The sequence below is a fragment of the Sceloporus undulatus genome, chromosome 4, assembly GCF_019175285.1.
Source record: "Sceloporus undulatus isolate JIND9_A2432 ecotype Alabama chromosome 4, SceUnd_v1.1, whole genome shotgun sequence".
In the NCBI taxonomy this organism is placed as follows: Eukaryota; Metazoa; Chordata; class Lepidosauria; order Squamata; family Phrynosomatidae; genus Sceloporus; species Sceloporus undulatus.
The window spans coordinates 171,890,440-171,910,646 of record NC_056525.1 but is presented as its reverse complement, the minus strand read 5'-3'; the positions used below and the strand labels follow the sequence as shown (position 1 = coordinate 171,910,646).

General features: G+C 40.2%; 2 protein-coding genes across 12 annotated transcripts in view; one reads left to right on the top strand and one right to left on the bottom strand.

Moving 5' to 3' along the window:
• The window catches only part of C4H6orf52 (chromosome 4 C6orf52 homolog), a 36,205-nt gene extending 22,024 nt beyond the window's left edge, over positions 1–14,181 (bottom strand). The window contains exons 1-7 of one of the 11 annotated variants that reach the window (XM_042462818.1): positions 13,536–13,813; positions 9,518–9,694; positions 3,752–3,818; positions 3,422–3,548; positions 2,772–2,848; positions 2,555–2,679; positions 437–613 (exon numbers count right to left, since the gene is read on the bottom strand). In XM_042462818.1, coding sequence (XP_042318752.1) covers positions 437–613; positions 2,555–2,679; positions 2,772–2,801 — 332 coding nt within the window. In that variant the 5' untranslated portion in view covers positions 2,802–2,848; positions 3,422–3,548; positions 3,752–3,818; positions 9,518–9,694; positions 13,536–13,813. Of the gene's footprint in view, positions 1–436; positions 614–2,554; positions 2,680–2,771; positions 2,849–3,421; positions 3,549–3,751; positions 3,819–9,517; positions 9,695–13,535; positions 13,814–14,029 lie in introns of those variants that run through there. The other 10 variants (XM_042462820.1, XM_042462815.1, XM_042462823.1 and 7 more) reach the window with 10 other exon arrangements.
• Positions 13,824–20,207, top strand: part of PAK1IP1 (PAK1 interacting protein 1) — a 12,265-nt gene continuing 5,881 nt past the window's right edge. Inside the window, exons 1-4 of the mRNA XM_042462812.1 lie at positions 13,824–13,961; positions 17,068–17,230; positions 17,755–17,875; positions 18,757–18,831. Of these exons, the coding sequence (XP_042318746.1) occupies positions 13,890–13,961; positions 17,068–17,230; positions 17,755–17,875; positions 18,757–18,831 (431 nt within the window). The 5' untranslated portion in view covers positions 13,824–13,889. The remainder of the gene's footprint in view (positions 13,962–17,067; positions 17,231–17,754; positions 17,876–18,756; positions 18,832–20,207) is intronic.

Genomic DNA, 20,207 nt, shown 5'->3' with positions numbered 1-20,207 from the left:
TGGGGGCCGAGATGGAAAAGGCCCTCCTAGTAGTAGCAACTAATACAGTCCCCAGGGTCCCCAACAATCACCATACCCCCCCCCAAATAAAATGTTATTGTTCCCAAAAGTCTCCTAAGGGATGTAGCCACATTTTGTTTATTTCCTTTTGGAAAAAAGCCTCTCCTAAACCAGTCTCTAGGTGTGGGGGGGGACAATGTGGCCACCTAACCCTATAGATGCACATCTCTTCTCTATAACAACTCAAACCTCAGATCTCCCTTTCATTGGTCTGAGAGACTGTGTTTCATACATCCAACTGCCTCCCTCTTCCCATTTAAAGTTTGAACCCCTCATTTCTAGCAATAAAGTTATGGTCAACCAAACAATTCTTAGCATTCTGTAGGATTCAACTATACAGTTTCTAACCACCAATATTTATATATGTGATGTTTACCTGGAATAACCCAAGAGGTCTGTGGCCACTTTGCAATCTATACATGATGGATACCGTTTGAAAAAGTAGTCATAAAGCAAAAAATCATCCACCTCAGGAGTCAATTCACCTACAAATATTGAAAATTCTGGCCTGGTAAATTCTGCCCTAACAAAATCTTGCAGTGTAAATTCTGGCCTGGAAAAAATGAAAAGAAAAAATGTCAGTTTTCATCTAGTGCAAACCTCAAAGCCCTGTATCCACTAGGTTACTTTCCGCACTTAATGTTACCCAAATACCTACCTAGAATTGATCCAGTCAATACTTGTTTGTCCTTGTCCATGGTGCATTCACTGGCACCATGCACAGAAGAAGGCAATGTCTACAATCATGTATCAGAAAGGCTCCTCTAATCATTTTTACTGAAAATCTACTTCAGATCAAATTGCATGTAGGCTGCTGGCTCAGTACAAATTACCTGTACAAACTATTTATAGCCATGTTTACTATTAAATCAGTGTAATATGAATGTCAATCAATTAGCCAAAGCTAACTTAGTCACTGGTTTAGGTAGCTGCTAGACTCTTTTATCAATGGTTTCTCTGGATTTCAAGATACCCATTCCAAAAGTACTTAGTCCAGAGCATGTATGCTAGTGTCCATGAGAACGTTAAAAATTATTTTGTTTACAGAAACAATTACTTCCCTGTCAACAACAAGACTAAAAAACTTACAAAGACTATTTAAATTATTAATAACATTCAACTGTCTAGCCAATACCAGCAATGGTACACGTTAACTTCATGCAGAAAAATAACTCTTTCTGCTTAGATTAGCTGTTAATTTTAGCTGTACTGGTGATTGTACTTTTCTTTTAGCATTTGACTTAACATCTCTGTTATATAAACACCATTGATATGATGCAACGTCTTCACTCTAACTCTCAGCTTCTGGCACAGTAGCATCTGGATTATGTGCGGACAGCTCACATGAGAAGTATGTCACTGGGCAGCAAAAAGCTGTACAAGAAACTTTGTTTCTTTCGGAATTATGAATCTAATACGTGAAGTGATCTTTATGTTCCCAATTTAGAAAGAAGGAAGACAGGGAGACCGTGAAGCGGACTTTTCCCTTTATGGGTCAAACTGAATATTCTCAAAATGCATATAATATTATGGATCTCAATTGCTATGAGCAAGGGAGAAACCATGGGCCTTAAATATTTTAAGTAAACAGCCACCCTTTTAGTCCAGCAATGTTTACCACCCAGAATGCCAAAACATTCAAATACATACATTCCATCTGTATTTGCCAGTACTCAAAGAATATAAATAAACCCTTGATTAGTTTTTGAATAACCAGCCAGTCAAATAGGTATAAATGTAAATATGTAGCTAACCTTGGTCAAAAGTGCACAACTAGTTTGCCTCTTATTAGGGACTGAATTCTCTCTTGTCCTATGGCATTATTTTTTTAAAAAAGATTTTATGGAAACAAATTATGCTTGTCAATATCCTGCAGTGACCTGGGTTTCTAATTCAAATCCCAACTGCGATGCTAGTAAAACTTTGTAGCGTCAACATTAATTTTCTTCGCTTTCTATTCACTGGTATCACTCTTGTGAATTTCCAGCATGTGTCTTCCAAGATGAAGTTGATATAGCACTGTACAAGGCAGAACTTTTAAGCATCAAGGTAAAGAACATCTTAAATGACACTGTAAAGGAATAATCAGAAAACCTTCAGGGTAGCAGTGATCAACCCAACAGGGCAGAATGCTCTTGTATATTCAGGATGTCTATCATCAGATGGATCAGCCTTCAGGCTTAACAGAGTATTCTTGAAGCAGTCCAGGAACCGTTGCCTACTGATGCCTTTTGAATTATTTCAAATCAAATCCTTTAAATAAAATTTGTATGCCATGATGCTTTTGAAAGCTATTATATATATTAACAGCTCCAGTATATTATTTTTTAATTTATTCAGCTATATGATGAGCAATTTTTGTATTCACAAAGCTTTACAAAAGAATTTCAGGACAATCTATGTGTTGGTTTTATTAAATTCTCGCTACTTAATTTAGATACTATTATATGGACAAGAGCCAGCTTTTTTCTTGTCAATTTCAAGGTTTCTTCACCTGCTTGGAATACTAGTAAAATCTGGTCTTCCTGCTCTTGCTTTACTCTTTTTCTTCCGTTTTTTGTGGGGGGATCTCCACCACAGAGGCAGGCTTTCTTTTGGGGCCTTTCCCACTGTATCCTGCTAGAATGAAAAACAGTTATACAGTATTTCATCTCAATTACATGCCTCCCTCCCTCTCCCGATCACCACCTTGGTGATTTCCCCATATTCACCTTTCCCTTGACAGAAGCCTGGGGTCCCATCTCTCCCTCCGCCTCCCATGAGGGAAAGCAGCCTCTGGGGAAAATGCCTGGCAAAAATAACAGAGCCAAAGGATTGTATGAAAAGCCATATTCCCCTGACTTGGTCAAGCTGGCTATAGGAGTGACTGCTTTTCACGCCAACATTTTGACTCCCTTGGGTTCCTTTATTTACAAAAAAAGTTAACCATTAGAGGCTGGCCAAGCATATAGTTTAAGGTTTGCTTTTAAATAGGACCTTGCTTAAGATTTGTCTGAGACTCACTCAGATAAAGTATAGCAGAAAGGTCCACTGGAAGAGATCTAGAGTTACATCACCCACCCCACTTTTTAAAACATTTAAAAGGAGACTTTTGTCACTTCCCTAAGATTTTATTCTACATTACCAGGTGGTGGCTACTACCTCAAAGCAACTGTCTGAGGGAGACTCTAAAACCAATGGACATGTGTCCAGCTTTTACATCAACAACGTGCAAACAACAAAAATGCCAGATTAGAAAAAAAAAAGCAGCAGAGGCAGATATATGGGGAGGAAAAGGGAAGGAGGCAGTAGGCAAGGTAAAAAAGGCAATATCCCGCACCTTAGGGAGACATATTCAACATTTTCATTAAGGTTTACTTACATGGATGGTATTATTTGACTTGTAGTGCTCCAGTGAAGGCATCCTAAATAGTGCTATAGGAAAGTCCCACCACAAGAACTCACTGTGCAACAGTGTAGAAAGCAAAGCTTCTTGTTCTGCCCCCAAGCTGTTTCAGTTGACGTGATTAAGGATTCCACAGCAGGGGAGAACAATCTGTCAGAAATTTATCTGAGGAAAGCGTAGGGCTAAAACCCTTCCCGCCACCACCACCCCAGGGTTAAGCTTGAGACTTGTCAACAACTCCGGGCATGGTTGTGTCTTCCCCTTAGGAGCTATCACTGTGGCTTCATTCCCATCAAAGGATCTTACCTGGCTAGCCATGGTTAAAAAATGTCTTCACAAGAAAAGGGTCTGTTGTAGTCAATCTTCTGGTATACTGTTTTTAAAAAGAAAAATGTAAAGTTCAGGGAAAAATTAATCTGCCAAACACACACAGTACTGCATATCAAAACACCCCATGAGATTGAGGTGCTGTCAGCAGCATGTTATGTTACATTATATAAGGAACTATACTGATGTCTTGTGTCAACAGTATAGTTGTCAGTTCTAAACAAGAGCCCCGGAGCACAGTGGACCATATAGAAACCTCCAAAGAAGAGTCTAAAAATGGAGGAGGCTGTGTTGATCACTTAAAATCCAGTTTTTAACAGTTGTCATCTCTATCATAGCAGGTCTTCTTCAAAGGCAAGAGGACTTCATTACCCATTCAGGATCAAGCCATCCCAACCTCCAAGCACTTTGGATCCGAACAAGAATAACTCACAATGCACTGTTGCATTTCTCTACAATGGACACTGCAACTTAATGCAGCAGAAACAGGGAAGCCCAAGGGGTGGCAGACAATGTCACTGTCCCTGATGATCAAAAAGTCCCAGGTCTCACCTGGCTCTACTACATTAGTTTTCAGAATGTCACTCTAGTCTGCATCCATAATATTTTGTGAGAAAATATGGTGAAAAAAGTTACACTTTCAAAAATGTCTTGTTATACTAACCCATTTCCAATGTCACAGCAGTGATGCAATTATACATTTATATCACCTGGTGCATTAGTCACTCTTTTATATTATTCTTGTCTGTTTTACATTGGTCCAAAAACACACTCCAGAAATAATCCAGTCTGAGACCCCTTTAATTGCCCTGGCTCTATGAAAGGGAATTCTGAGAACTGTAGTTTTGTGAGACATTTAGCCTTCTCTGTCAGATCTCTAATACCAATTCCCAGCATTCCCTAGCATTGAGCCAGGGTAGTTAAAGTTGCCTCAAACGGGATTATTTCTGCAGTGTGTTTGGACCAATGTATAAAACAGACAAGAATAATATAAAAGAGTGACTAAGTATAATGCACCAGGAGTATGTGTGTGTGTGTATATATATATATATATATATAATTGCATCACTGCTGTGACACTGGAAATTTAAGAAGTGTGGATTAATATATGCTATTAAGTGATAATAAATAACAAATATTATTTACAAGTATTCCAGAAGAGGAATAATAATGTCTAAGTAAGCATCAAATTTATTTGGCTATGAACATTTAATCTAAATTAACTACAGTTTATTGAAATGCTCTAATCAAATTTATTTTATTATATCTAACTACGTACTGGGTTAAACTAACAGATTTACACAGCAGATAAATTTAACATTCTTCTCTATTCCAAGTACAAGTGAAACATATTACATCAGATTATTTAAGGAATCCAAGTCCCCCTCTTCAACTATTTCCCCAGAAAACCAACATAACTGGCTGCACTGTTACAAATCTTTGAAACAGAATGCCTCTCAGTTGTGACCAGGCCTGGAATCATGTCATTAGCTTGCCTGAGAAATTAGTCTGTTAAGCCTTTTGTCATCTGTCAGAACATGTATTCTGCTCAATTTATTTTTTTATTTACCTGTCAAGAGCGAACAGCCAGAAAACATTTAAGACTCATATATGCAAAAATGTAGTGCAGCATCCTCCAAATATTCTGGGCAACAGCAGTGGAGTTATGTTGGATAGTTATCTATGCTGGATAAATCATGTGTCAAATGGCAGAAATATCAATTGTTATTGGAATGGCCTATGATGGATGTACCCACGCATTTGCTATGCAAGGGCAGGCCACCCTGCACATTATCATCATTATTCACAACTGTAGATTATGAGTGTTTGGCTTCTGTAAATCATTATCTTGCTGCTAATTATAAAGATAATTATTCTTAGAACCTATGAGCAGCCCTGCAGGATTAGACCAAAGGCCCATTCATCCATCATTATGCCTCCTAGAGGCAAAGCAGATGCCACTGGCAAATCTACAAGCAGCACATAAAGCACTACTCTGATATGCCCTTTTCAGCAGAAGGTATTCAGCTGGACTTTAGCTTCAAACATACAGGTTTCACAATATCATGTTGTACATGATGTACAAGTATTGAACTATTTTAAATACTGCTTTATTTCTGGCATGCTGGGTTTTTAATAAAAGCTTTTGGGATCTACATGTCGTTGACTAAATCTGTGCAGGCTTTATATTGTTTTCATTTGCTTTAATTGTTTGAAAAGGTTTTAGGACTACAGTACCTAAATTATGCTTTGTTGCTTTAGATTTAAATTTCCCTTAAGTGTTTTAAAACAGATATTATATGTATGTTACCCTGAGATACTGCAAAATAAGGTAGGATATTTCAATTTCAATAAAGATAAATAAACATCTGTTGTTACACTTATTCTCCATAAATGAACCTAACATCCTTTTAAAGCCATTTGAACTAGTCACTACATCTTGTAGCCTCATTTGTATTCCTTTTTTTTGGGGGGGGGGGGTTTGGTCATTTTAAAAAATATATATTATTATAAGTAAACAACTATGTACAAAACATGTCACAACAATAAAGCAAAATAAAACAATTCATCTCACAACTTGTTGCAGGTCTCCTATTTGCCCCTTCCTGGTCCACAAATCTTTCTATACCCTGATAAATTCAATCAATTTCAGGGATGGGAACAACAAGGTGTATACTTTGTCCAGATCTTGTAGCAATAAATTCCTCATGTTGATTATATGCTGAATAAAGCAGAATTCTATAGATCTCGGCTCAACTCGATAGTAAATTCCTTCTTAAAGAATATATTAACTACATGTTGTTGTGTGCCTTCAAATTGTTTTCGACTTACGGCAACCCTATCATGGGGTTTTCTTGGCAAACGACTTCAGAGGTTTTGCTACTGTCATCCTCTAAAGTTGAGAGTGTAACTTGCCCAAAGCCAGCCAGTGGGTTTCTGTAGCCAAGCCGGGATTCGAATCCTGGTCTAGCGTCCTACCCCAATGCTCAAACCACTGCACCACACTGGCTCTACACCACTTATTAACAACACCACGCACATTAACTACATAGCAGACTATTAATATTGTTTTGTATATTATGGGCTGGGCATTAAAAATTATTCATGCAAATTATATAATATACTATATTGTATTTTCTTTCTACTTCCTCTACTAAGACCTCAGTTTATGCCCTGGTCATTCCTTTCAACTAGTCTTCCATTATCTCACCTTAGTCTCTCATTCAACATTTGGCTACAATGATCTTTTTGGCCCATCATTTTGATTGTTACCCCACTTTTGATAACTCTTTATTGGATACCCTTTTCTTCTTGTATTCAGTACAATCATCTTGTTTTAATGTTCAAAGCCATACACAACCTAGCTCCCCCATTTTTCAGCTTTGTCCTTTTTTGCTCACTGCTCCATACAATTGGAATTACTCCCTTAAAAATCTGTGGACTGCTCCTTCCCCCATTATTTTTATAATCCCAATTAAAAATATTTTCCCCCAAAGCTTTTCAAATGTTATAATCATCTTGATTATATACGTTTAGTCAATCGGCTTTATATAACATTGTATTTTCTATTCTTTATCTTGGTTTAACAACTGTATAGCCTTATATTTTTATTATTCCGTCTTTTCCTGTGTGTGTGTGTGTGTGTTTATACACAGACATATTTGTACACCTCTGGCAGGATCCACTGTTTTTGGTCATTTTATTTGTACAACAACATGAATATTATCTAAACAAACTATGACAATGATAATACAGTTGTCCCTCCTTTTTTGCAGACTTGGAGTCTGCAGTCTTGCTCTTCGCAGGAGGGACAAGCAAGGAGGGACAAAATGGCGGTGTGTGCATATGCCTCAGGCATGCGCACCATTGTTTTCAATGGGGCTTGACTAGGCTAGTTGCCATTTTCACAGGAGGTCCGGAAAAGACCGCCCGCAAATTGGGAGGAGTTACTGTATAGTCCAAATCTGAAAACAGCTAGATTACAGTTGGCCCTTGGTATCTGCGGACTTGTTATCCACGGAGTCAAGCATTCACAGATGGCAAGCCTGCGTGGCGCCATTAGGTTCTGTTGTTGCCAATGGTGGTGTGTCCCTAATGGCGGTATATCTGCATGCACATGCTGCTATTGGGACAACAGAACTTGAGCATCCGCAGATTTTGATATCCGTGGGGTGGTCCAGAACGGGTCCCCCATGGATACCAAGGACCAACTGTACCATGTAATTAAATCATATGTAAGACACTTTTAACTTTTTGTCTATTATACCAATTTACAACTTGCCTTTCTACATTGAAAGCACATAAAATGCTTGCCATAAAATACCTGCAGTTTATAAAATAAGCAAACATGAATGACCAGGTCCAATAAGGATGCAACTGCTTTCATACCAGATGCACCTGGATAAAACGACACAAATTCTATGTAAATATCTAAGGGAAATGATGGATACAGGAATGCCCCCACTTTCTGGCAAACAAAAACAATTTTTTTTAGGAGTGCTGCCTTTTGTGGGAAAATTCCAGAAAATAAAAGTAGTTACACACAGGGTTGCTTTACTGAAACACAGTGTGCACTGAAACACTATTTGATCTCTTTACATATTATGTATCTATATACAATCTTCCCTTCCCTTAACTGTCCTTGAAAGTTGATACAAGTAATAGAAACAACAGAGCACGGTATACTCCAGTGCTCATATACTCCAGTGACATCCACTTCTGCTTTATTTTACCTTGTATAAACATCAAGGACACGCCAGTCAATTTTACACTTGACTGCTGCTTTTGGACACCAACCCTGATATAATATATAATGTTGCCAGATTCTGTTCAACTGTGCTTAAAATCCATCAGGCAATGCAGTAGACTTTGCAGTAGGCTAGAACCAATCTTGCCCTGCCACACTGGATGTTTATAGGATTTTTTAAATAATGTTTTTAAACTTTGTTTTTACCTTCTTTTATTCTGTATCCCCTTTTTACCTGTGCTGGTCTGTGGCCGTAATTTGTCGTGTCTTTTTAGATTGTAAGACTGAGGACAGGGAACCGTCTATTTAAAAATAATAATTGTAAGCCGCTCTGATAGCCTTTAGGGCTGAAGAGCAGGGTATAAATACCATAATAAATAAATAATCAAACAAACTGAACTACATAAATCTCTGTACCTGTAGGAGAATACGGGGTTGGATATGCCAATTTACATGTCAAAAAACTGAACTAAAATAGAAATATAAAAGTCCTTATGTTTCTTAGGACCGGAACAGACCGGCATAAAAGCTTGTTTCCAGCCGGCTTAGAGGCGTGGCATACAGATGATACCCCCCCCCAAACCACCTGGAAACTGCCCAGCCATTTACATGGGGCCCAGGTTTCAGGTGCTCCTGTGGCATGGTATTTATATGCCACACTGCCAGAGCCTTAAAGCCGACTTCCAGCTGTGGCAGGACAGAAAAGCCAACTTTTTGCCAGACCACTCCTTTTTCGGCTGGCAAAAAGACGGACTGGGGATGTTGCCATGACCCCAATGCGCTTTAGGAAGGGGCAGCCTGTTTCGTCCCTTAGTTACAGAATGCATCAAACCTGTATAGATTAACAATTTTTTTAAACAAATGTCTTCTGAAATGCATATAAATGAAATCAATATACTGCTCCACTTGCAAGAGTATTTTTAACAGTCAGATATTAACAAACCAGGGACAGCTTGTTTTGCAACTAGTTCGTCAGAGTTAATTCTTTATGAACTTACCAGTCAGTGTCTATTACAGAAACTGCCAGATTAAAAAAAACTTTGGATGCAGAAGACGACACGTATCAGAAGAAGATGTGATCCAATATATGCCAAGTTCCAAATTACTCTAATCGTTTACACTGAAATATCCTTGGTACTTTCTTCTTTGGAATTACTTAATGTACTATGTTTTCACTGCAATAAAAAATGAGATAAAATATTATCTTATAGCCATACTGTAACAACATGCAGACCAGGATAAAGCAGGGGCCTTTGCTATCGATCACCGTACAAAATACTTAGTTTGGCTACTGTAAACAATCCTGCCATATAAGTTTACTCCTTCATATATACTGTAATGCCTGATAGACTAATTACAGATCAATGCACAATACACAAAAAACCCAAAATGTTTTTCAAATCTTTTGTAACAGAGCAAAACAGAAGTTAAATCATTATCCATTACAGGTACACCTCACTTGATGAAGGAGATGTTGTCCTGGGCACTACTTACTTAACAGAGGTATCATAGGCTGAAATAACTTGGAAACAGAGTTTCCTACAGCAAAGAGCAGCAATTTAATATGTCTCAGTGAACTTTTTATTCAAAACAAAACATTATGCCTACATGAAATGAACCAACTAGGTCAGATATGCATTGCACAACTAAACAAAGACATATTGAACCTTCAAGAAATCACATGAAGGCCTCTTCCAAAACTTCTTCTTTAAACAGCCTCCATTTTTCTTATGATTTCCCAGTTCGGTGATCTTAAGAGATCTATTTTTTTTAACACGCTGGGGAGGCGGTGGTGATGGCAGGCTTATTTGTCTCCCCTCTTTGTTTTGCAGTTCACACATACTCAATTAAGGATTTTGAAGTCAGCTACTGTTTACTTTGTCTGTTGCAGGCAGGCAGTAGATACAGTAGAATTGTCTTCAACAGAGCCCCATTCTCTCACAGATCAAAAGTTACTGCATTGTTTGCTAGAGACATGTTGCTGCAACCCAACACCAAAGGTTTGTGTTTCTCTGTCATCTCCTCCTGATGCCAATGATGTGAAGTGAGAGAAAAACAGCCAGATAGACTGAGAATAAGTAGAAAAAGTAGGGGACTGGGCAGGTGTATAAAAATATGTGAAAAGGAGTCCTTTCTCCTAACAAAGGAGTCTTTAAGCCATTTTTAAAACAGATCACCTGGTGCTCCACAGTTGTCAGAATTCTTCAAGAGGATGCTAATTAGATGGACATTTATGATTGATCTGCAGATTTATACTCTCAAGCAGAAGCATCTACTCAGAACAAATGAACTCAGGTTATTTATAGGGTGAGATAAAATATGCACTTTTTCTGTGTCAATTAATGCAGACTGGTTTTGTGCCTTCAAGTTGTTTCCAGCAGACTCCTAAGGCAAATGTCTACATTGTTTTCTTTGGCAATATTTGTTCAGAGGGATTTACTACTGCCTTCCTCTGAAGCTGAGAAAGTGTGACTTGCCCTGGTTCACCTACTGGGTTTTCATCCCTGGTTTTCTGGAATACTAGTCCAAAACTCAAATCGCTACATCACACTGTCTTTTAACTATGGTTACTGTGTTTTGTTTAAAAAACAACAACAGGTCAAGGCTGAATTCTCCCTGGAAGCCAAGATGATTAAAGCCACATCATGAGAAGGCATGATTCACTGGAAAAGAGAATACACTCATCCCTCCACCTTTACCAGAGTTAGTGGCACAGGACCCCCGTAAATGTGGAAAATCTGCAAAAAACACTATGTTTTTACCTGAGAGCACACCTCTCTAGGAATCTCTAGGTCCTCCAGGGCAACTCTGTGGTCAACATCTGCCAGACTTTGACCACATAATTGTACTGGAGGAGCTACAAATGCCTAGAGGCGTGTTCTCTCTAGGTCCTTTGGTGCGACTTTTGGTTAAAGCTGACCACAGAGTTGCACTGGAGGACCTAGAGATTCTTAGAGAGAAGATATTAATAAAATCAATGAATAATAAAATCCGCAAAAAAGCTGCATATGAGGAGGGATGAGTGTAATGGTAAGAAAGGTAGTAGAAAGAGAGGAAGATCGCATGGACGGATGGATGGACTTTATTAGGGAAGCTATGAGCCTTAATCTACAAGATTGTAAACCACTCTGAGAGCCTTTGTTGCTGAAGAGTGGGGTATAAATACTCCAAATAAATAAATAAGACCTAACCAGAGACGTAGAGGACAGAAAGTCTGTCTGATCCATAGGACTGCCATGATTCTAAAAAAGATGATGGCAATGATGTTGAAATACATTTATATCCTGCTTCCCCCCCCCCCAATGGGGACTCATAGTGGATCCCTAGAACAGATCAAGCCAGTAATCTCCCTGGAAGCCAAGATGAGGAAACTGATACACACCTGAGCACTAAAGTTATTATAGTACAAGCCATTGTATTCTCTGTCACCATGTATGGATGTGAGAGCTGGACAGTGAAGAAAATGGATAAGAAGAATATCAGCTCATGTGAGATGTGGTGCTGTGGAAGAGTGCTAAGGATACCATGGACAACCAAAAAGACAAACAAATGGGTCCTTGAATAGACTGAATTCTCCCTGGAAGCCAAAATGATCGAACTGAGGCTGTTGTATTTTGGCCACATCATGAGAAGGCATGAATCGTTGGAAAAGATAGTACTGTAATGTTAGGGAAGGTAGAGGGAAGTAAAAAGAGAGGAAGACTAGATGGATGGACTCAATTAGGGAGGCCACAAGTGTGAATGTACAGGACCTAAGCAGAGGGGGGGGGGGGGGGAGTCTTGGAGATGCCTCATCCACAGGGTTGCTGTGACTTTAGACTGAGATGATAACAAAGATGAACTATGTTAATATCCAGCTTCCCCTCCAAAATTGGGACTTTCAGCGGATCCCTAGAAAGGACTGAGCCAGAAACCTCCCTGGAAGCCAAGATGACCAAATTGAGGCTGTTGTGTTTTGGCCGCATTGTGAGAAGGCATAAGTCATTGGAAAAGACAAAAATGCTGGGAAAGTTGGAGAGAAGTATTTTAATTGTGAAATGTTGTTGTTTTAGACTCTACACCGCTTGGCAAGTTTTTATTCTCTTTTCTTGTTATTTTATTTGACCCTTACTACGTAAAAGCACTGTGGAAACCTTACAGCTCTCTATAAATAAATGTTAATAATAATAGAAGTGGAATCGTAGAGTTGGAAGAGACCGTAAGGGCCATCCAGTCCAACCCCATTCTGCCATGCAGGAACTCTCAATCAAAGCATCCCCCAGAGATGGCCATCCAGCCTCTGCTTAAAGACCTCCAGGGAAGGAGACTCCACTACACTCCGAGGGAGTGCATTCCACTGTCGAACAGCCCTTACTGTCAGGAAGTTCCTCCAAATGTTGAGGTGGAATCTCTTTTGCTGTAGCTTGCATCCATTGCTCTGGGTCCTAATCTCTGGAGCAGCAGAAAACAAGCTAGCTCCCTCCTCAATGTGACATCCTTTCAAATATTTAAACATCGCTATCATATCACCTCTTCACCTTCTCTTCTCCAGGCTAAACATCCCCAGATCCCTGAGTCGTTCCTCATAGGGCTTCATGGTTTCCAGACCCTTCACCCTTTTAGTCGCCCTCCTTTGGACACATGGCTCCAGTTTCTCAATCTCCTTTTTGAACTGAGGTGCCCAGAACTGGAGACAATATTCCAGGTGGGGCCTGACCAGAGCAGAATAGAGTGGGGCTATTACTTCCCTCGATCTATTCTAGACACTATACTTGGAAGGAGAGGCTCAGCCTAAGAGCCCGGGGGAGCGAGGCGGAGGAAGAGGAGGCAGTTAGGAGCAGACAAGAAAATGGTGGCGAGCGTCGTCCATCGCCGCAGCTGACCAAAAGCCAGCCAGGCCTGGTTCTTCCCACCCTGAAGCAAGAGACGCCCCGCGAGGAGGAGGAGGAGGAGGGGAGCGGGGACTGTCCCTCTCCGAAACCCCCGCCGCGAGGCAGTCTCCTCCCTCCCTCCCGCCTCAAAGCCTGGGATACTAACGTCGCCGGCCTTCCTGGGCGCCGCCATTACGAGCCGCTCCTCCTCGCCGTCGTCGTCGCCTCTTCTCCGCCGCCTGCCTCCGCTGCCGAGGACCTCTGCTCCAGGCTGCCCTGGCAACTGCCTGTCCGCCTCCCCGCCTCCCCCTCTCTCCCGCCCTTCACGCCGGCCTCTGGAAGCGAAAGGAGGTCACCCTAAAATAGGCCTCGGAGCTCCCGGGCCACGGCCAGCCGCGAACCGAGGTAGAAAGATTCGGATCAGGCACTCAATTAGACAGCCACTGCCCCTTCCCCTCTCCACACACACACACCCCGGAGGAAGGACCCCTCTCCTCTCTCGCGCACGCGCGCTGAGGAAATGGAGCCGCTGCTACTGCTGGGCGGTTGCTATGAACAGATCCTGTTAGGGTTCGCGGTGCGGTCGGGAGAGGTAATTGTGGGGGGGAAGGCAAAAAAGAGGGCGCGGGAGGGGACGAGAAACTCGGGCTGAGCACTTACCGAAAGCGAGGCTGGCCCGGGTCGCGTGGCGCCAGCGTGAGCGAGGGAGGGACTGGGAGGTGTTTCGTTTTCCTTCCCAGAGTGCTTTGCGGCGCCTCTGCGCGTGCAGCGACAGCCGCCCTATAGGTTCCTCACGCTGCGCGAGAGGCACGTTGGGCGGCGGTTGGGAGAGTGACGTCACCCCCTTTCATCGGCCTCCTTCCGTTACTACAACACCCATAATCCTTAGCGCCGTGTGGTTGTTTTTTGTACCAATGTTACTCAATGAAACGTCAATTCCCACATAATGTACAATACATTGCACTCAATGTAAAGGCGACACTTGTGACATAAAACAAGTATAATAATAATAATAATAATAATAATAATAATAATAATAAATATTTTATTAATAATAATTAAAATATATTATTATTGTTATTAATTATTATTATTATTATTATTATTAAAACAAGTAGCAAAATTAATATGATACCCTTTAATTACAATATCATATTTACAGCATAAATATATTTATATGTACATTTCCTCAGCGTTTTAAAGGAACTTTAAACGTGGCGCAGTTTGCTTTCAGTATTGGACTATAACTCAGGAGACCGGGGTTCAATTCCCAACTCAGCCATGAAGCCCACTGGGTGACCTTGGGCAAGTCACACTCTCTCAGCCTCAGAGGACAGCAATGGCAAACCTCCTCTGAACAAATCTTGCCAAGAAAACCCCAGGGTAGGTTTGGCCAGGCTCCACCTGGAACACTGTGTCCAGTTCTGGGCACCACAATTCATGGAGGATGTTGACAGGCTGGAGCATATCCAGAGGAGGGACACCAAAATGGTGAAGGGTCTGGAAACCATGCCCTATGATAAACGACTTAAGGAGCTGGGGATGTTTAGCCTGGAGAAGAGAAGGTGAAGAGGTGATATGATAGCTCTGTTAAAATATTTGAAGGGATGTCAGATTGAGGATGGAGCTGACTTGTTTTCTGCTGCTCCAGAGAACAGGATCCGGAGCAATGGATGCAAGCTAAGGAAAAGAGATTCCACCTCAACATTAGGAGGAACTTCCTGAAGTAAGGGCTGTTCTACAGTGGAACACACTCCCTTGGAGTGTAGTGGAGTCTCCTTCCCTGGAGGTCTTTAAACAGAGGCTGGATGGCCATCTGTCGGGCATGCTTTGATTGAGAGTTCCTGCATGGCAGAATGGGGTTGGACTGGATAGCCCTTGCAGTCTCTTCCAACTCTACAGTTCTATGACTTGGCACACAACAAAGTGGACACCACAACCTGTTTCTGGCAGCTATTTGAAGACCACTGGTATAACCTACCCCACATTAGGGTGTCATCTGATGCTTATCACACAGCCCCACACCCTCCTAGCAATGCCCTTGTGTGTCTTCCCTCTTGCTTGTCACAGAGCAGGGATGTACCCAACTTTTCACAGATGAAAACCAGGACAAGCAGCATTAGAGTGTGTTTAACATGGCAAAAGGTACACAAGCTATGAGCGGCTGCAGCAGTTTGCTTTTGCCTGAGACTACTGCGAAGGTCAAATTTTCTCCCCGTCTTATTTACCCCTTAATTAATTAATCGAATGCAAACTATTTTTGCACTTTAAACAAAGGTCCAAAACACATTACAGAAATAATCCTGTTTAAGACCACTTTAACCGCCCTGGCTCAGTGCTAGTGAATTCTGGGAGTTGTAGTTTATTGTAGCACCAGAGCTATCTGACAGAGAAGTCTAAATGTCTCACAAAAGTACAGTTCCCAGAATTCCCTAGCATTCAGCCAAGGCAGTTAAAGCGGTCTCAAACTGGATTATTTCAGAAGTGTGACACCACTTTAACTGCCGTGACTCAATGCTATGGAATTCTGGGATTTGAAGTTTTGTGATATATTTAAACTTCTCTAAAAGAGAGTGCTGATGCCACAGCAAGCTGCAAATCCCAGGATTCCATAGGAGGGAGCCATGACAGTTAAAGCAATGTCAAACTGCATCAATTTTATATTTATTTATTTATTGTCCATTACTCTGGGCATGAATCAAGATAATCTGCAATATCACAACTGAATGATTTACTGTAACTACCGGTAAATATGGCCGTTCGGGCCAACAATTTAATTTTTTTTTTCATTTTAACCTTTTTTTGCCAATTAATGATGAATCAGATTTTTTAAGGAGAATCATCAGTTTTAAAAATATCATTGGATAATTCCATGTCCAGTATGTTGCATTAAATAATGTGGGGCATCAAAGTGATAAAAGAATATTAAAGAGAGTTTACAATTTGTTTTGTATTCTGTTCATCAGATTTGTAAAATGAAATATATTACAATTCTTGTTTATATTTGGACACTGCTGATCCAAAGGCAGTTTTAGAAGCCAGGTGCAGCTTTGTTGGAGTCACATGGATAAAGGGTTGAAATCAAGATCTCCCTCCCATAGGGATCTATTAGTATAAGATGCCCCTTCTTGATGTGTTTAGAATCCCGTTTTCCACTCATACACTATGATTCATCTCATTGGCATGGTCCCCCGACCCTTTGTGTGGCTTTTTCAGAGGCTGAAGCCATATTGTGCTGAAGAAAGAGTATGAAAGTCCAATATAGTCAGCTGAAATCTACATCCAAACCCATATTTCTGATTCATGTATGAGGGACTGATCAGCCATTTCCTTGAATATGAAGTATTTTGTTGGGCATAAAAAGTAGGAAATATTTATGACAATTTACAGTAAACTAGTTTTTCTTTTGTGGATACTGTGTTCCGGTACTTGATGCCAGTACAGCTAATCATAGCTAAATCCCATCGAAAATAATTACAGTTAGTCATGATTATAATCCAATGGCTTTCATATGATGTGTGTAATAATTAATGGTTAGAACCTATAAAGATAAATATTCACTGCAGCACAGGATTGATGTGTTTTAAACATTGGATGACTGGAATATTACATGGAATTTATTTTTTGTTTTTTTAAAATAGATACCCCTTTTTAGCAGTGATTTTTAAAGAGTTATTCCTTTCATGTTTTATTTTCAGAACTGGGAAGCTGTTCCTGATTTCACTCACCATGCCCACAGTGCTTCATTGTCAGCAGTGGCTGTGAATAACAGATATGTAGTCACTGGCAGCAGGGATGAAACCATACAAATCTATGATATGAAAAAGAAGGTAGAACATGGTGCACTGATGCAGCACAATGGTAAGGGAACTTAGTACCCTTCTTGTATTACCTGCATGTGGTGGAAGCCAGATATGTATCAGTAAATATTACTTCTCAACATGACTTAAGTACAGAGAGGTATTTGAAAAAGTTTAGAAATATTTGTTCCTTGCTTATGTGGAAGAATCTGTGAAAGTGCAGAAATCCAGTGATAATGTACTGCACAAAGCCTTTCCCATGAATTTCATTGGCAAGGTGAACTTCAATGGATGGAAAAACCATCCGAGGTGGAGTTCTGTATGTAAACTGAAGTGCATGTGGGACACTGAATCATCACATGAAATGGATTTCTGTGGATTTAAATATAACATAAATGGTACATAATGTTAGAAAGTTTATTTTTAAAAAAGTTATTGAAAAGAAAAAATATTTATCAAATAGTAGCTATAGTCTTCCAGACATTGTTTAGTTATGTGTAGATTTGCAAGGTAGAAATAAGTAATTTATTCTAAGTTTAGAATATATGTCCTGCATTAAATCAAACTATTTGTGTTGCTCTTCAGGGACCATAACCTGTTTGGAATTCTATGGGCATGCTCATCTACTGAGTGGAGCTGAGGATGGCTTTATGTGTATTTGGAACACAAAAAGATGGGAATGCTTGAAGTCCATTAAAGCACATAAGTAAGCATTTTTATGAGCATGCTTTCTCATGTTTAAGAAGTCAAACCACAGAAGCCATTAGAGCATTAGCAATCTCCTGGGGAAAATGGCATTTAAAAAAAAATATCAGCAAAAGAATTACAGAATGGGTGCCAAGTAAGTTTCTTTGAGGAGGACAGCCATGCTGGTGCTATCACTTAGAAGGCCTTCTCTGCACTAGTCACTCATTTTCGGGTTGCGTGTGCTTGACCTAGACTCTTTAGTGAAAGGTAATACCAATACTTGGAATCAAGTATCTCATGAACTACTTGTGTAATATGCTAGTGTTTGGTAACAGCCTGGTAGCCCTGTTTGATACTAACTGACATTTCCACATTTTAAGAGACAAGGCCTATGTATAATGGTTTGTAGAACTATAAGCAGGAATTTACCATACCATGAAGAACTGTAATTAGTCTATTTCTAGTCTAGTTTATTAGCTGAAGTTGGTAAACAGCAGACTGAAGCACTGTACTTGTAGTGACAATGCTGGGTCAATGGGTATTCCCACAATGATCAAGACAGAGAGGGCAAACTGTTAACCCATGGGCTAGTTATATCCTTCAACTGGGAATATGGGGGAGTTGTTATGACCCCTTTAAAAAAATCTCCTGTCCTACTGACAGGTCTCTTTGATTAGGATATTGGATCTTTGAAGATGCTTTGTTCCAATTTTTGACTGATATTTGTTGTTACAGTATTGTGTGTCTTAAAGACTTATGGTGCCCCTAAGGTCACTCTGGGGATTTCATGGCCGATACTGCTGCACAATAAAATAGGTTCTTGAGAAAAGTTGAGACATCAGATTGCAAATTATTCATAAGAGACATTAATCATGTCTGTTACTTATTTTTTTAAATTAGGGGCCATGTGACATCCCTTTCTATTCATCCATCTGGAAAATTGGCTTTGTCTGTGGGCACAGACAAGACATTAAGGTAAGTCTGTATACCTCAGAAATTTTTATTTAAAATGTATATTTTTATTTTCTACAAACCAAATACAATTAATATTCTAAAACAAATACCAGAGAAGTTGCCAAGTTAATCTGCTGCATCATACACAGAATCATATAACAATTTACAGCCAAAGGGCTAGAATCGCAAATAGAGTAGACCTGTTGAATAAATGGAAATAACAGAAATATTAACTTACTGTTTAACAATCACTTCCGAAACTAGCAACCTGGTTGCTGTAGCTTGTGAAAACAAGGACACCAAGTACTTTATTGTTTTCAGTCTGGCTGGGCTGCCTGCATTAGTTTCACATGTCCAGTATCTGGGCAGCCTATAAATCCATATCCTGTTTGCTCCACTAAAATATAAAAAGGATGCACTAACAGTGCAGGATAAAACCTGGCTAAAAAGAGAGAAAGGTGATATAAAGATGTATAGCTATGCTGAAAAAATATTCTACAATACAGTACTATAAATGTGCTGAAAAGTAAGCCCTTTTGAGATCATTGGAACTTATTTACAAGTAAGTGTATAAAGGATTGTAACTTTTGGACATTCAGAGATACAAAAAGTGAATAACTGTGTGAAGTAAGGTCTGGTACATACTGGCAGGAAGCAGCGTCCTGGCGGCAATTCTAGGGTTAGGAAGCGTACACCAACCCCACGCTCCGTAACTCTAGCACGTCACGGCGGTGGTGGCATAATGGTGGCCTCCTGTCCACTATCATGATGTAAGCAATGTGCAGCATAAACACGTCACTACTTGTCACTTACATCACGAGTGCACCATTGTTGCACTCGTGACGTCTGCACGGCGTCCCAAGAAGAATCCATTATTCCAGGTTCTTTTTGGGGCAGAGGGATGCCTCACGGTTTGGCTGCTGTGGCGTCCCTCCCGAGGAAAACTGGGCATCTCCAGCCTGCCCTTTTGGGGCCGTCTGTCGAGCCCCTAAGATAACATATTATAAAAAACAATATGGATTATAATATTTTCAGTTTAGTCGAAGCTTTCAGATTTTTGTTGTCCTTCAAGCTGATCCATATAAGTAACACTAGTGGGAGGATCACCATGTAGATCCATATTGCTTAGGCATCTGAGACATCTGAAACATTAACCTGCCTATCTTTTTTCTTTCTCTTTAGGCCCAAACAGACAGGCCAAAATAAAGCTGCTTCGGGTCACTTTGTAAGTATGCTGTTTAAATGCTGCATGAGTCTTAAGAGGCCGGAAGCTGTGCCAAAGCCACACTCCAGTCGTAAGGACTAGAGCGTAGCTCTGACGCAGCTTCTGGTCTATTAAGGTGCATGTATAATTGAAAAAGCATACCTCCAAAGTGACCCAAAGCAGCTTTATTTTG